This window comes from Callithrix jacchus, chromosome 16, assembly GCF_049354715.1.
Source record: "Callithrix jacchus isolate 240 chromosome 16, calJac240_pri, whole genome shotgun sequence".
Lineage (NCBI taxonomy): Eukaryota > Metazoa > Chordata > Mammalia > Primates > Cebidae > Callithrix > Callithrix jacchus.
In genome coordinates this window covers 16950425-16964842 of record NC_133517.1, presented here as the reverse complement: position 1 = coordinate 16964842, position 14418 = coordinate 16950425, and the positions used below count along the sequence as shown (strand labels likewise).

Sequence of the window (14418 nt, the reverse complement as noted above, 5' to 3'; positions counted from 1 at the left end):
GATTGCCTATATTCCCAGCGTTTCAGGAGGCTGAGGCAGGGGGATCACTTGCACTTGAGCCCAGAAGTTCGAGACCAGCCTGGGCAACCCCAGTTGGGGATGGTGAAACCCCCTCTCCCAAAATACATAACAATTAGCTGGGCATGGTGATGCACACCTGTAGTCCCATCTACTTGGGAAGCTGAGGTGGGTGAATCGATTGAGGCAGGGAGGCTGCAGTGAGCCAAGACTGCGCCACTATACTCCAGCCTGGGCAACACATTGAGACTCTGTCTCAAAAACAAACAAACAAACAAAAAAACGTTGTTTCAAAAACAAAAAATCCTACAAATATTGAACATGATAATAAACAAAAAAGCGTCAGTTGCAGAAACTTCCCAATTTGTTCAAGTTTATGGAGAAAGAATTTATCAGTCTATCAAATCTATCAAAGAAGAGTAGTTTCAAAGAGGAAAGCTAATCACTAGTGTTACAACTCTGAGGGCCACACCCCTAGGAGCGGCATTTTAATTGACAGAAAACATGTAAGTCACAGCTAGTCCATTACAAAGTGTACTTTTACAGGATTCTGAAAATAGTAATAACGTCAACAAATACGACCATTATGATGACTGGCGCACTGGTAATCAATTTGGAAAATTTACTCTTAGCCACCTGAATGCTTCTGTTTTAATTAGACCTCACCAGAAGACAAACAAATTTCGGTGAATGTTATTTTGCCATTTCTGAACTTTAACTCAACCATGCTTTTTCCTGCCTTCTTATTAAGCTTGCTCTGGGTTCAAGAAATAGAAAATGGGCAAATAATAATAGGGATGGATGAGAAAAAACATGTTGAAACAGACAACTGTCTTCTCTCCACCTCGAATTTCAGTATTCCTAAACTGTGTCCCACTGCTTGAGGACGGGCCCAGGACAGCCCAGCACCTGGAAGGTTTCCCGGAGCACCCACTCCTCGCAGCACAGACAAAGAGCTCCAGCCACTGTGGTGACTGGGGCTTCTAGTCAAATAGGTTCAAGGTATACAGTGCAAAACCATTTTTAAAAGGAGCACATGTAATTGCGCTCTTTGGAATAAAATCCTTGTCAGGCGCCACATTTTTGGGTGAGATGTAGCAGAAGCAAATTAAGAAGGAACATCATGTTGATTATACTGCATCCATTTACTTTCTCTGAATCGAGAAAGGAAAAAGTAAAAATCCATTGGTCCATATATTCTATACAAACCTAATCTAGCAAAGGCGCAGCTCAGATTTCTTAAATATCTACTTACGGAGGTAGGAGAATTTGCAGTCATTAGTTTTTTATGTTAACACAACGCTTAGGTCCAAAACAAAACATTTATACTATTTTTAATAAATGCCAAGCCTTGAACATATCAATAATTTTAAGAGCAGAAACTTTTTCCACCTTGAGAATTCAGATATAATAATTCTAGGCTAAGAAGAACATGTTTCTGTGTTGGGCTGTTCTTTTCAGGGCAATCAACACATCAGAACTTGGGAAGAATACATCCTCAAGCTACACTTTGTTCAGGACGAGTGATCTGTATCAATGATCAGAATCATGACTGATCGCTGTAAAACTACTTGTTTAGCGGAGGAAGCTGGCTTTCATACTACGCTGCTGAGAGCAACACAGCCCAGCGCCGTGAGCATCACGGGACCCCCAGCTGTCAACATGTGTACACGCCATGCAGGTGAGCTCCCCAACTTACTGCACTCAATGACGTCCGTTTGTGGCTCAGGAAAAGCATATCAAGGCCCTCCACGTTTTTCCTCCTTCCCCGCCTCCTCTTCATGGGAGGCTCTCCATCCACTAGGGAGCCATTAAGCAGATGCCTTGTGGGTGTGCGTGAAAGGCCTGCTTGGAGCAGTTCCATTTGAGTCTTAAAGGCATCAGACACTGGTGTCGAGACATTAGGCAAGATAAACTTTGAAGAAAGAGATGAAAAATTTGAGGTAGAGCTTGTTGCCTCTCTTGAGGCCTTTGATAAATCTACAACTTTTTCTTGTCCATTTTCTGAGACCACCTGAGACTCTCGAAGCTGGGCAACCATCTCCATGAGATTTCGCCTCTTGGCAGCTCTTTCGGCCTCAATTTCAATTTTTCTCCTCCTCCTCCTTCGCTGGCGGGGGACAGAGAGGTTGAGGGCATCTTCCTATTGAAAAATTCCAGCAGAATAGATTTGCAATGAGACAAAACTATATTGGCTACATGGGCCGGCTTTTAGAAATAAGGAACAAGAAGCTTAAGGAATTAAGCATTCATGAGTGGTGCACAGAGCTGAGGAAACAGTAGCTATCCTATTTCTAAGTAGGACCAGTGAAACATAAGCTCCCAAACTGAATTAAGGCTTAGAGAGCTCCCTTTTAAGCTGCAGAAACAAACCATTTAACTCACCTTTGACAACTGAGGAGAAGTAGTGATGTCCTCAGTCCCACTAATGCTGGCTTGACCGACCATGGAGAGCTCGGCAAAGCTCCTCTTCTGCAAGGGGCTGTCCACTGTGGTGGGTGTGTAACCTGGGATGAGGCCTTGGAAATCAAACATCTGGCGCCTATTTACTGGCCATTTGCCTTTCAACACTGCTTCACAGATGTTGTCTAATCGGTTTATCATTACTCTATCCTGGAGGGAGAGGAAAAGTCATAAGAAATTTTAACAAAGCCCTGGTTAAAATTACTAGATAAATACATCCATCAAGATGCAGAAGAGCATAAAATGTTTAAATGTCAACTGGAGGGCAAAAAGTAAAAGAAAACAAGGCAAGAAACCAAATAAGAAAGTAAATAAACAAACTCTCCTATAATGGCACTGCTCTGGCAGAAGGTCTCAGGTGGCTTCAACCCAGAAAACACGCACTTTTTCAATTACAAACACTGAATTACATAAAACGGGAAAATGCACTAAATAATCACCACCTTCAAAATATCTTCATATTTAAAAAGTAACTCGCATACAAGCTCCACAGAGCTCTGCTGGTGGACGTCAGTGGATGACAATGGAAACCTTGCATTAGCATCTTGCCGCCCTGGCCCATCAGATCCACAGGCTGGATTGCAGTGCGTCCCAGGAAGTGGGACATCATTAGCGTCACTATTAATAAAGTTCAGCATTATGAAATGGGCACCAACCTAGGAACACCTAATGAATGTCAATTTGCATTCCCTACCTATTATCACTTCAAATTTCATTGAAGCGTGTACATTAAAAATTTCTAATTACAGCTTTAGACTGGGTTTCCATAGATTAAAAGTGCCTGCTACTATAACCTTTGACTGATCTGGGAAACTCCCTCCTACACTCCATAAAGGAGGTTAGCATAACAGGGGAACTAAAGGGATAGACAGAGGGAAGAAAATGTCTTTGACAGTATATTCTTCAGTCAAAATTTTCACCTTTTTTCTTAAACAACAATAACACTGGGAAGGACCAGCCTGGGGGTAGGCTGACTGAAGCTCGTTTTTTGTGTTGTTTGTTTTAAACCAGACAGTCTTGTTATGGTGATTAGGATGATTATTTCCTTACCCTGAAAAACAGACTTAAATTACACAGGGATTAATTATAAAATTATATTGTTTAGCAAAAAAAAAAAATCCATTTTGCTTTTGGTTACAGATAACTTCATTTGGAATTATCTCATCATGTGTTAAGAGCAAACGGATCAACAGCATAGCCTCTCCTAAGTTAAGAAGATGGGAGGTTTCCAAAAATATAAAGTTGTCTTAAATCTGAAGGCTTTATTTCGCATAAAAGTTTTTAAAACACAGTGATAATCTACAGATTATATTAGACAAAGGTAAGTAACCTAAAAGTCACAAGGAGCCAAAGATCCATCCACACAAACACTTCGATTTCTTCCTATCTTTCTTTCACGTCACGTTTCCCATCCTATTAGAAAAGTGCTCCAGACTTTTTTCCTTTGGGCTTTTTCCAATCATTCTTTAAAAGTGTTAGAAAATCTATAGTCTCATATACGGTGTCAATAGTTTCCCTTAAAATTATTTGAAAAATCAAGCCAGAAAGACTTCCTCTACCCTAATCCTTTTTGGTCAAGAAAACAACAGCAACAAAAACCTGCCAACCTTAGGCCAAAATGAGAAGGCAAATGTTCTTTCATGCAGGAGCTGCGCTACTGAAGGATCTCCGTCCTCCATGTAGAATCCATCTCGGGTTTCATCCCTAGCAGTGCTCATGGAAGCATTGCTTTCTTCATCAAAATTCTTCCCTCTAGAGACAGCTCCTGCTGAGAAATGAGTTAATGCGCATGACTCACAAGCAGAGTATCAGGGAAACTGAAGCTTAGAAAGGACACGATTAGAAATGTGAATACTAATCAGCTCCATTTTATTGAGTACCTACTACATGGCTAGAATGGTACTGCGCATCTTATAAATCTTTGTTGTCTAAAGCTTGCAACAGCCCTTTAACGTAGACGGTGTTATTTCCATCTTACAGATGAAGACACAGAGGCTTAGAGAGGTTAGTCAGTAGCCAACCTGGCACTGCACAAGTAAATCTTACAGGAGGCTGATAGTCAACCAAGTCATTGACTCAAGAGCCTATGTTCTTCCACACAGAAAAAAGGGCTGACCTTTTGGCAAAAGCTGAAGGTTCCAGCTATCGCAGGACAGTAGGTGCTTGATTTTTACTTGGGGCCAGTTTCAGCAACCTTACTGAGACTTAGAAAATTGGTTATTTTTAGATTCTACTCCTACTCTTTAATTCTGAATCAAAACAAAATAAGCACCACTTGTTTTAAAATGGTTAACAATATTTACTCAGTGAATGATAGATCATCTTTCCCTCACATTTGTTGAAATTAAAATTACATGGAATTCTTAATACACTGCGACTGTAAGTTAACTTCCATCCTTAACCTGGAAGTTACTAATATGTCCATGCAACTCTTCTCAGAGTTTATGTTGTTCAAAATACCATGTTTAGGTGTTAGAAGGTGGCAGGGCAAACCCAGATCTAAGCATAACTTGAAATTACCCCCTCACAGAAGAAAAGGCACACTAAGCACTCACGAAAAAGAAAAGAGCAGGTGCTGTGCCGCCGGGAAGCAAGGCATCTCACAACCAGCTGCTGTGGGATCGGGAGAGGGGCAGCAGTGAGGCCTTACCTTCAGGCTGGGAAGACTCTTCTGACTTATCGTCATCCTCCAGTTTTTCCTCTTCATCCTCTTCTGAACCTTTCTCTGAGATAGACTTGGACCCAGTGTCTGCGCCGACCTCGACACCTTTCAGTTCATTTTTCACAGAGCTGGCCTCGGCCTCACGCTCCTGCTTGCTCTCCTTTCCACCGCTGTCGGTTTCTTCTTCCTCTTCTTTGCCCTCACATTTCTCCTTGGGAGTCGGGTTTTCAGACTCCTCCACTTTGCCTTCAGCTTGTTCCATTACCTTCTCATCTTGAATGTGAGCCGATGAGATGGCTGGAGGAGTCTGGCCAAATCCAACCGCCAGTGGGTTCAAGGAAGATATATTACCTGCCCCTCTGTTTTGAGCAAAGTTTTTATGTGCATCCAAGAAGGACAACTCCGGGTCATTGAGGATGTGGTAATCCGTCCGACTGACCCCATGTTTAGCGGCACCAACCAGCAAGTCTCGGTCATGCCTTCCACACTCCCACCACTCTGGCAGATCCAAGCTCGGCTGGCAGAGCTTAAGCCTCTCTCCCAGCTGGGGGTGATGGAGAACTTGCTCGCGGATCTTCCGCAGCAGCTCAATGCGGTACAGAGTTCGAGAGGCTCGCTCCTCTGTGATGGGCTCAATCATGGAGAGGTCAGGCGGTTCTGTAACACAGAAGGGTTCGTATTTACTCGAAAGGAACTCAAGGGCACTTTACATTGTACACTTCCTGATTTTTCACTTTACTGGTCTTTTCATACAGAACATTGTTGCTAAATGTACCTACCATCATCTGGCTTGGTGGGCATTCGACATACTCGCCTACACATGGCCACAAAACAACTGAAGTATTTCTCCAAACTTTCATCAGACTTTTTGTCAAGCCTGGCAAAGGCTCGAAATTGGTTCCAGTCAAATTGCTGTTTCACGGGGTCAAAAATAACCCCAAAGGTGGATACTACACGGTAAAAATCAGCCTCTTCTCTTCTTGTCCACCTGTTAGAAAGATTGTATTAGCTTGCATCATACTACAGGAAAAGGCCTTGTTTCTTTTCCTCTTTCCCCCAGACTTTATACATGGTACTTATTTGGGGTGGGGAGACAGACTGCTTTGCTGGAGTGAGCCTTTCTTTGATGGTCACTACCTTTGATATGAGTCCTGTCTCTTGTGGGTCTACTGGAGCAGGGCAGAGGGGACTGTACCGGGAGCTGAGGGAAACCCTGAAGAAACTCACTTTTGCCGCTTCTCAGATATAATAGCTTCCCTTTCCGCTTCCAGAGCTCTCACTTCCTCCCGAGGCCGCCGTCTGCGCCGGTCAGTCTTCATTAGGGCCTCTTGCCTCATCTGTTGCCTTTTATAGCTGCGCTGATAGGCAGTAATGAGCCGGCGCAGACGTGTAGTCAGGGTTGAAGTGTTAGGCCAGTAAAGTTGGCCTAACTCAGCATTACTCTCACTGTGCTTGCCTGGGGAAGTGGAAAAACATTTTTGAAATGTGTAGCTGTAATCTTGCAATACACAGACTTTTCCAACAAAACAGGATGACTCATTAAGATTCAGATGACAGTGTGGGAAAGGGCATCTCAGTGCCCTCATCTTAAAAATATAAATAAGTAATAACATTCACTTGAAACTTACACACTGTTTCTTTTTTAGCTCCTTAGGGGGGTGAAAACAACATTATTTATCAGTCCTACATAAAGAAACATACTTTACAGCACAAACTACCTTATGAGGTACTTTACTTTAACATATATACAATAATCATCTTGAAAATAAAAAATAACTGTATAATTGTTGTGTAATGATTTTACATTAGGTAAAAGGTCAATATTGTAAATAAACTGAAAATATTTTAGGTAAATACTTAGCAAATGCTCTATTCCCAAGAGCTACATTTTAGGTGCTTAAAATTTTTCACTAATTAGTGTAAAATATAAATCAGCCAATTATCGTCAAAGAAAAGTTATCCTATCTAAGAAATTCCATGTAATGAAAACACAGCCCAGGAATTAAAGTGATTCACAAAAGAGGTCAGTGTAGAAGAAATAACATGTTAAGACACCACCATCGTGAAGCAGGACAAGTCTCTACCACGTGAACAATGACTGCTCAGCACACGTCTGCTCAGCCATACGAGCCGTTCTGCGGCCTTACCTGTGACATGTATTTCCAAGGATTCTTCCTTATCCTCTGGAGGAGAATTTGCAAATTCCTTGAAAGCAAAGCAAGAAAGAGAATTATTTTAATTCCAGCTCTCATTTTGCATTGTCTTTTAAAGAAAAGGCCATTATCTATAAAGTTTAACAAGTCTTATATGGGCATATAATATTTTAATGGACCTATAAAAGCCAATATACTCAAGTTCATACATCTATTTCATCTTTGAATGGTGTTCTGGTTGGTTTATATTCTGGGTCTTCATCTTCTCTATCAAATTCTCCCCTATGTAAAACAAAGACAAAAACTGTTTGAATCATACTGATAAGCAAGAGAGGGAAGGCAGGGTAGGAAAGAGTAACAATCTGCCCAATGCTACCTTTAATTATGGGTTTGATATCAAAAGCAACTCTATCAGTATTTAAAACACGCAGCTGTGGCAGGGTGGTGGAGGGAGCCCAGGGAGGATGGGGGAAATGCCATTTGGAAAAGAAAAACAAGTTTCAGATTATCGAGATAATGTATATTGTTTAAACAGTCATTATGATATACAAACAGAATAGACTGGCAAAACATCACTTGAACTTCAAATCAGACGCAATATAGTGTGTAGTGTAGGGTAAGAATTAAACCCTGCCAATAGATGGAAAACTGACATAAAGTTTATTCAAATTTTAAAATGTCCTTCTTACCCGTCACCGCCATCTGCTAGCATGTCTGTTCCTCTTTGCTCGGCAGCTATGGCCTTGGCATCAGGCATACCGACTCGTTCCAGAAAGCACAGCGCGGGGTCAGCTCGCATGGAGTTGTACTTCTCATAGCCTGTGCCGTGCCATCCGTGCGCAGAGCACACACAGAAACAAAGAAAGGCCCCATCACTGGCAAAATCACAGCACTGCCACAACACAGCAAGTCTGTTTCTCAGTCAAGGTTAGCATCTATGTTGAATCCAAAATGGACCTTGTTTTAGTAGGGCGTTCTATGGAACGCTCCTTCTAGGAAGCTACTGGAGGCCAAGTTACACCTCAGGGATATGATCAGAACTACCACAAATACTAATAGATAAACAGGTTCAGAATAACTGCAAGGTGCCTGGGAGGATTTCTGACCCTATTTTTCCCCAGATCTAATTCTGCTTGACATTTAGAAGGCTTCGCAATGTTCCTTTATGACCTCTGCAGGGGTGCACTGAGTCCACCCCCATCCACCCTGTGAATAGCGTCAGTCCTGCAGGAACTCGCATGGCTGGCTGAAAAATCCCCATATACGTAAGGCCAGCGAACCTGTCTTATTAGGTTTAGGATGATGCATGTCAGTAAGATGACACTGTTCCCTCTATGGTTTTCAAACCGCAATTTGCTTTTTGACTGCCCAAGTTGACTAGATGGAAAATGGCAGATCCCAACAGTGCACTGCGGGAAAATGATTTTGAGGCTGAGCTCACAAAACGCGGCTGCAGTACATAGGCAGAACAGCACAATTCAATTACGATGTGTACTACAACACACCGCTCCTAACTGCTGTAGAGCCGCAAGCCAAACTGTAATCATGAAAGGTTTTATAAGCCATCATTCTCCCCTTTAGTCAGGCTGGGCTGCTGAGAATACCTCCGCGACCTCCAGAGAATTGGGATTATAATCAGGAATCGCTCACTGTATATATCATGCCAGTTCTGCATCCCCAGTCTTTCAAAGTTAACAAGGCTGCATCCCACTCAGGGGAGCCGCGAGTTCTCAGCACTGACATTTGTGAAATATTGCTTGGAACAAAGCCCAGGAGGCACTTGTACAGATTAATAGCAGAGGTTAAGCCCACCGTCCACTTTGACACTGGTTGGCAGAGTTAGCAAGGGAAGCTGAGCTGGAAGCAAAGTTTAGGGAGAGCTATAGTACAACTTGGCTATTATTAAAACAAATATGGTTTGGGTTTTATTTACAGCCAAGAAAGAAATGTTTTCTTCTCAAATGCTCAACAAACATTCAAAAACAGCATCTGATATTTACAGTTCATATTAGATTTTTAGTACAGAAAAATGGTAGACGCCAAGAGTCCTTTGGAACTATCCTCATTAATATTATGACTTTGGAAAAGAGTATGTAAAGAGTTCTAAATAGAGACCAAGCCATACAGTCGAGACGTATTCAAACAGAAACGTCACTTACCATGTTTGAATACTCCAATTAAGAGGGATTTGTCTGCTTCCTTATCCCACCAATCTGCAGGAACTTCAGCATGGAAAGGTTCAGGAATCCATACATCGGCTTCACTGGAAGACAATATTTATAAGAAATACTAGTATTAAAAAAAAATTCCAAGTAATGAATGTGATCCATGGCTCACGTGCCCCTCTCCCACAATAAACATCTGAGCATGGGGAGGAGGTATCAGTAAAGATTAAAAGAAAGGGCATGAGTCAGTCGCCCTCTGCCATGACCAGAAATGAACTTCATCACATGGCATTCCATTTTAAGGGTCATCTCAAAACACCAGTGCTTTAGTTCACACCTCTTTCCACTACAAACACAAATACAAACAGCCCTTTCCTGATTCTCATCATATCCCCAAGGACAAAGGACAAATACCACATTCAAGATGCACAAAAGGAGAGGGGTCACTACTAGTGGTTTATGGAGGTTCTGAAACACAATCCATGATGTTTCCCAGCTACAGATTATCTTGCTGAGGTTGAGAACAAATGTGAGCTCGCACTAACCTTGAGTCAGCACCCTCTAAGATCTTATCTGCCTGGTCTCCTATCACTTCTTGTCTTAGGTAGTACAGCATGCGGACACGCAGCAGGACCCTGGAGAGGAAGACAGAGGGGGGAAAAAGTTCTTAACTTCAGGACTGTTTGCCAACAGTGGCTTTTGGCAGCTGCTGCTGTTCATCCATCATCCTGCCAAGGCTGATTAGCCATGCTGTATGGTAGGCTTGAAGCGTGACAGATGGTGGCACATAATCACCTCTGTGTGGTGCTTTCTGCTGGCTTCCAACAGGCCTGCCTGGCAACCACTCACACTGCACAGAGAGGGCCCGAGCTCAGCCCAGCCCAGGCGCACTTCATTTAGTTCTACCTAGTGCAGCTTGTGAAGTTTAGACACGTACCCTACCATTGCCTCTGAAGTATTGAAGCAAGTTTGTAAACAACTGAGCAGATGGCTTTCAGTAACTGTTCTGCTTCATTATCTCATAAAATTTCCTCAGCTGCTGCCTTAATACCATTTTTGGAAGCACATCAGAAGTTGTAGGAATAAACGAGATATAAAATCTGGTTTTACTACCTTACAATAAACCCTCAATATGGAATGTCAGGTTTTTTAGATTATACAACTTTGCTTCCGAGAAAGGAAGATGGCGATGGGGTGGGGTAGAAGGTGTTTCCTTGCTCTCCTCCTGTATGAAATACTACGTTAGACATTTTTATTCCTTCTAGTTTATTGTACCTGGGAACCTAAGTTGTAGTCGTTTGAAAAAAAAATAAAACATTAGAAATTAAAATGTGTCCAATTCATTGACATGCATAATCATTCTCAAGAAATTAATTTTTTAAAACCCTTGGAATTCTAGGAACTACATTTTCAATCCTGCTTGGAGTTCCTCAGTGGCTAAAACATAATTCTTTCAATAAAGTCTGCCTGGTAAGTCCCAAAACCAGAGTCTACCAAAGCTAGCATCCCCTGCTGGACAGCCCTGGTATACATTCGGGACCGATAAGTGAATCATGGTCTTCTCGGCCATGAGTACGTAATAGTACAAATGCTATTTCCCCAGCTGAATAATCTCATCGTACACTTGCACAGAACTTTACAATCAACGTCTCACACTTACACTAGCCCTTTTGACCTTCACGATAACCCTATGATGAAGCAGGGCAAGTTATAATTTCCATTTTCAAATGGGAAAACTGATGGTAGCGGAAGATAAGTGACAAATCCAAGGCCGCAGAGTTACCTTGCACATGGGACACTTGGAACTAGGTCTTCCGACTGTACTAATCACACTGTCTCTCAGGTCCTGGAAACTGTCCTAAAATTTCAAAATAACAACTAGGATTCACCACAACAGACAGTTCCCGAACGGACGTTCCTCAACAGGCCCTTCCCCAACTACAGGTCTACTCAAGGCTAGCATGGGTTCTGGACAGGCCAAGTGTGAGCCTGCAAATCCCTGAAGAGACTCACTTTGGATAACTCATTTCTATTTCTGTTTAGATTTTTTTCTCGTTAACTCATGAGATTAAACATTGACTGTGCCATACTGAAATGCATATGACAGGTACCTTATTTCTTCTCTGGTTAGAGAAGAATTTGAAGGCCAGCGTCCACTTACAGAGGATGCCCAACAAGGACAGTTCCAAGAAAACACCCTCTGCCTTTGGCTGGATTCTTTAACAAGCACAGCACAGACCAGTACAGTGGCAGGGAACCCAATAATTTCTCTACCTTTGATAAAAGGGAAAGATTTCCACTTTGGGAGGGACTTTAGTTACATGAAGCTTTTATGAACTAACTGTGAATGCCACTTTCTTCTAGAGGAAAAATTCTAAGCCAAGCAACTGGTAAGCTGAGTGTCCCAATGGAATACACTAAGCTGGCTGCTCACTGTGGGGACAAAAAGATGACCACAATATGGCCTCTGATTCTTAGGAGTTCGCACTCTGGAAGTTAGACAGACATGATGGTGAATGACTCCTTAGACCTGATACAGGCTTCTTTAGCTCTCCCAATAGTGACTGTTTCTGGGTCCAGCCCCGAGTCCAGGACATGCATGACAGTGAACTGTCTTGTCCTCTTCGTCCCCTTTAATCAGAGAAAGTCCCTCTGTCTTTGTTTCTCACAACCTTGAAACTTGTGAAGAGAAGTGGCCAGTATTTTCTAGAATGTTCCTCAATGTAGGGCTCATTTTCCATCTTAACAGTCATCAACATTTCAACACTTTAGATGGCAATAAGTCTCAAGACTTGATCTACCAGGAAAGGACAACTGCACCACTTGCTCTGCCTCAGCAATGAGCTGGGAAGCACCAAAAGTCTTCTTCTGAGACTGCGTGGAAAGATACCAGGAACACCAGTTACTTCTCACATACTAATTAAGGAGGGTCTCTTCTGGAAGCATCTTACTGACAGTAGAATGGGAAATTAAAAGCCTCCACCATCACACCAGCCTCTGAGAACAGGAGCCATTCTTTCCACACTGAACCACTTCCCTTCATTTGTTTGAGTCCACAACTCAGAAGGCTATTGACATAAAGTTTCCATCAACTACAAGCACACAGAAGTTTTCTAAGAATGCAAGTGGGTGGGATTTTAGGGAGTACTCTTACACCACAGCAGTAACCACCAAGTTTCTGAGATACCAAAAGGGTTGGAGATAATGGTTCTGAAGATGCCCCAGAGCCTCACCACAGTCTGGAGGAGGAGGGAGACTTCCGAGCCGAGGCTGCCCTTGTCTACTCGGGTCCAAACCTGGCTCTGACCCTTCAATGGCTGAGGGTCCTTAAGGAGGTTACTCAACTTGAGTCTCAGTTTCCTTGTCAGTTAAATGGGAATAAAAATCTTACTAATCTTAGACAACTCAAACAGATAACCCATACAAAGAAAGCATTTGGCATGCTGCATTATATGCTCAGACTTTGTTGCTGCTACCTTTAACTTTTACAAAGAGAAATGCATACATCCTGCCTCATCCAGCTGAAATCTTGCTGCCAAGGTCTACTGGACTCACCAGAAAAATGAGTCCTCTGAGTAACTTGCTCAAGGTCACATGAAGCTAGGACATAGAGCTGATCAAGTAGCATTGGTGCCTGAACTAGTGATACGGAAAAATGCATATTCAGAATAAGGAATTAATCAACGTATGCAGATGTTACTTTAATAGGAACTGTTAACAGAGCTCCAACCAATGAAATAAATTTAGGTTCAATAGTGTTCAATTATCTATAATCAGTTGTTAGAAATAAGGGTAAGAAATATGATTCTAAGCTCATATATAGAAAAAATGGACCGAGAAACTGAGGTAATATTAAGCAAAAAATAATACATGAACTCCCCAGTCCTCCCTCCACTGCAAGCAGTTAGTTGAGGATGGGATCATATAATGATGACTACAATTCTCTAACGGATACTGGTTAAAAACCAGTCCTTTACAACGTTCATAGCAACATTATTCACGAAAGCCACAATAACCAGCCTAAGTGTCCATCAACAGATGACTGGGACAAACAAAATGCGGCATATATACACAATGGAATACTATTCAGCCATAAACAGAAATGAAATTCTGACAGTGTAATACAAATAAACCTTGAAAATACTATGTTAAGTGAAGTAAGCCAGACACAGAAGGACAAATAATGTGTGATTCCCCTCAGGAGATACACAGAATAGACAAACTAATAGAAACAGAAAGTAGAATGCCCAGGGGCCAGGTAAGTTACCGTTTAATTGGTACAGAGTTTATATTTGGGATGATAGAAACATTTCGGGTAAAGATAGTGATGGGTATATAGCATTGTGAGTGTAATTAATGCCAATGAATTGTTCACTTATAAATGGTAAAAACGATAAATGTTGTGTTGTGTATCTTACCATGCTAAAAAAATAATCCATCACCTAAAGGTATGCTCTCCTATAACTTGACCCACATTTCAAGAAAAATGGTAAGGCTGTGCAAAGGCAGTGACTACACCACTTAAAAGTCTTAATACAAAGCTGTCCGTCCACATTCGCAGGAGTATGGTTCCAGGACCCCTCTCAGATACCAAAATCTGCAGATGCTCAGCTCCCTCAGTTGACCCTCCAAATCTGCTAAACTGCATGTATTTTTTAAAGAACAAAAAGGGAATTAAGCTCTCCAGGTCCACCCTCTCATAACATACTTGTTACAGTGATGCTTCAGGTGTTTCTTGTAGCTGTCCTCCTGGAACAGGGCATCCGGGTTGCAGCTGGCCAGCCAGTCGGCATCCTGCACCACCGGCTGTGTGCTCTGGGCTTTCACCTTCTTTCCCTTCCTTCCCCTTGGCACTGGGGCTGATAAACCTAGAATCACCATCGTAATAATAATAGAGGCCTTTTATACTCCAATTATAGTGTCAATGGCAGATAGGGAGGTAATATTAAGCAGGAGG

The 14418-nt window shown here is 42.2% G+C and overlaps 1 protein-coding gene across 11 annotated transcripts in view; it reads right to left on the bottom strand.

The window, feature by feature from the left end:
* Positions 1-14418, bottom strand: part of CHD7 (chromodomain helicase DNA binding protein 7) — a 180291-nt gene that overhangs the window by 7954 nt on the left and 157919 nt on the right. For 6 of the 11 annotated variants that reach the window (XM_054246609.2, XM_017965361.4, XM_054246608.2 and 3 more), the window contains exons 22-33: positions 14170-14329; positions 10007-10096; positions 9456-9559; positions 7986-8115; positions 7506-7578; positions 7291-7348; positions 6371-6599; positions 5923-6131; positions 5132-5800; positions 4089-4249; positions 2404-2631; positions 1718-2161 (exon numbers count right to left, since the gene is read on the bottom strand). In XM_054246609.2, coding sequence (XP_054102584.1) covers positions 1718-2161; positions 2404-2631; positions 4089-4249; positions 5132-5800; positions 5923-6131; positions 6371-6599; positions 7291-7348; positions 7506-7578; positions 7986-8115; positions 9456-9559; positions 10007-10096; positions 14170-14329 — 2555 coding nt within the window. The remainder of the gene's footprint in view (positions 1-1717; positions 2162-2403; positions 2632-4088; positions 4250-5131; positions 5801-5922; positions 6132-6370; positions 6600-7290; positions 7349-7505; positions 7579-7985; positions 8116-9455; positions 9560-10006; positions 10097-14169; positions 14330-14418) is intronic. The other 5 variants (XM_078352513.1, XM_054246605.2, XM_078352511.1 and 2 more) reach the window with 1 other exon arrangement.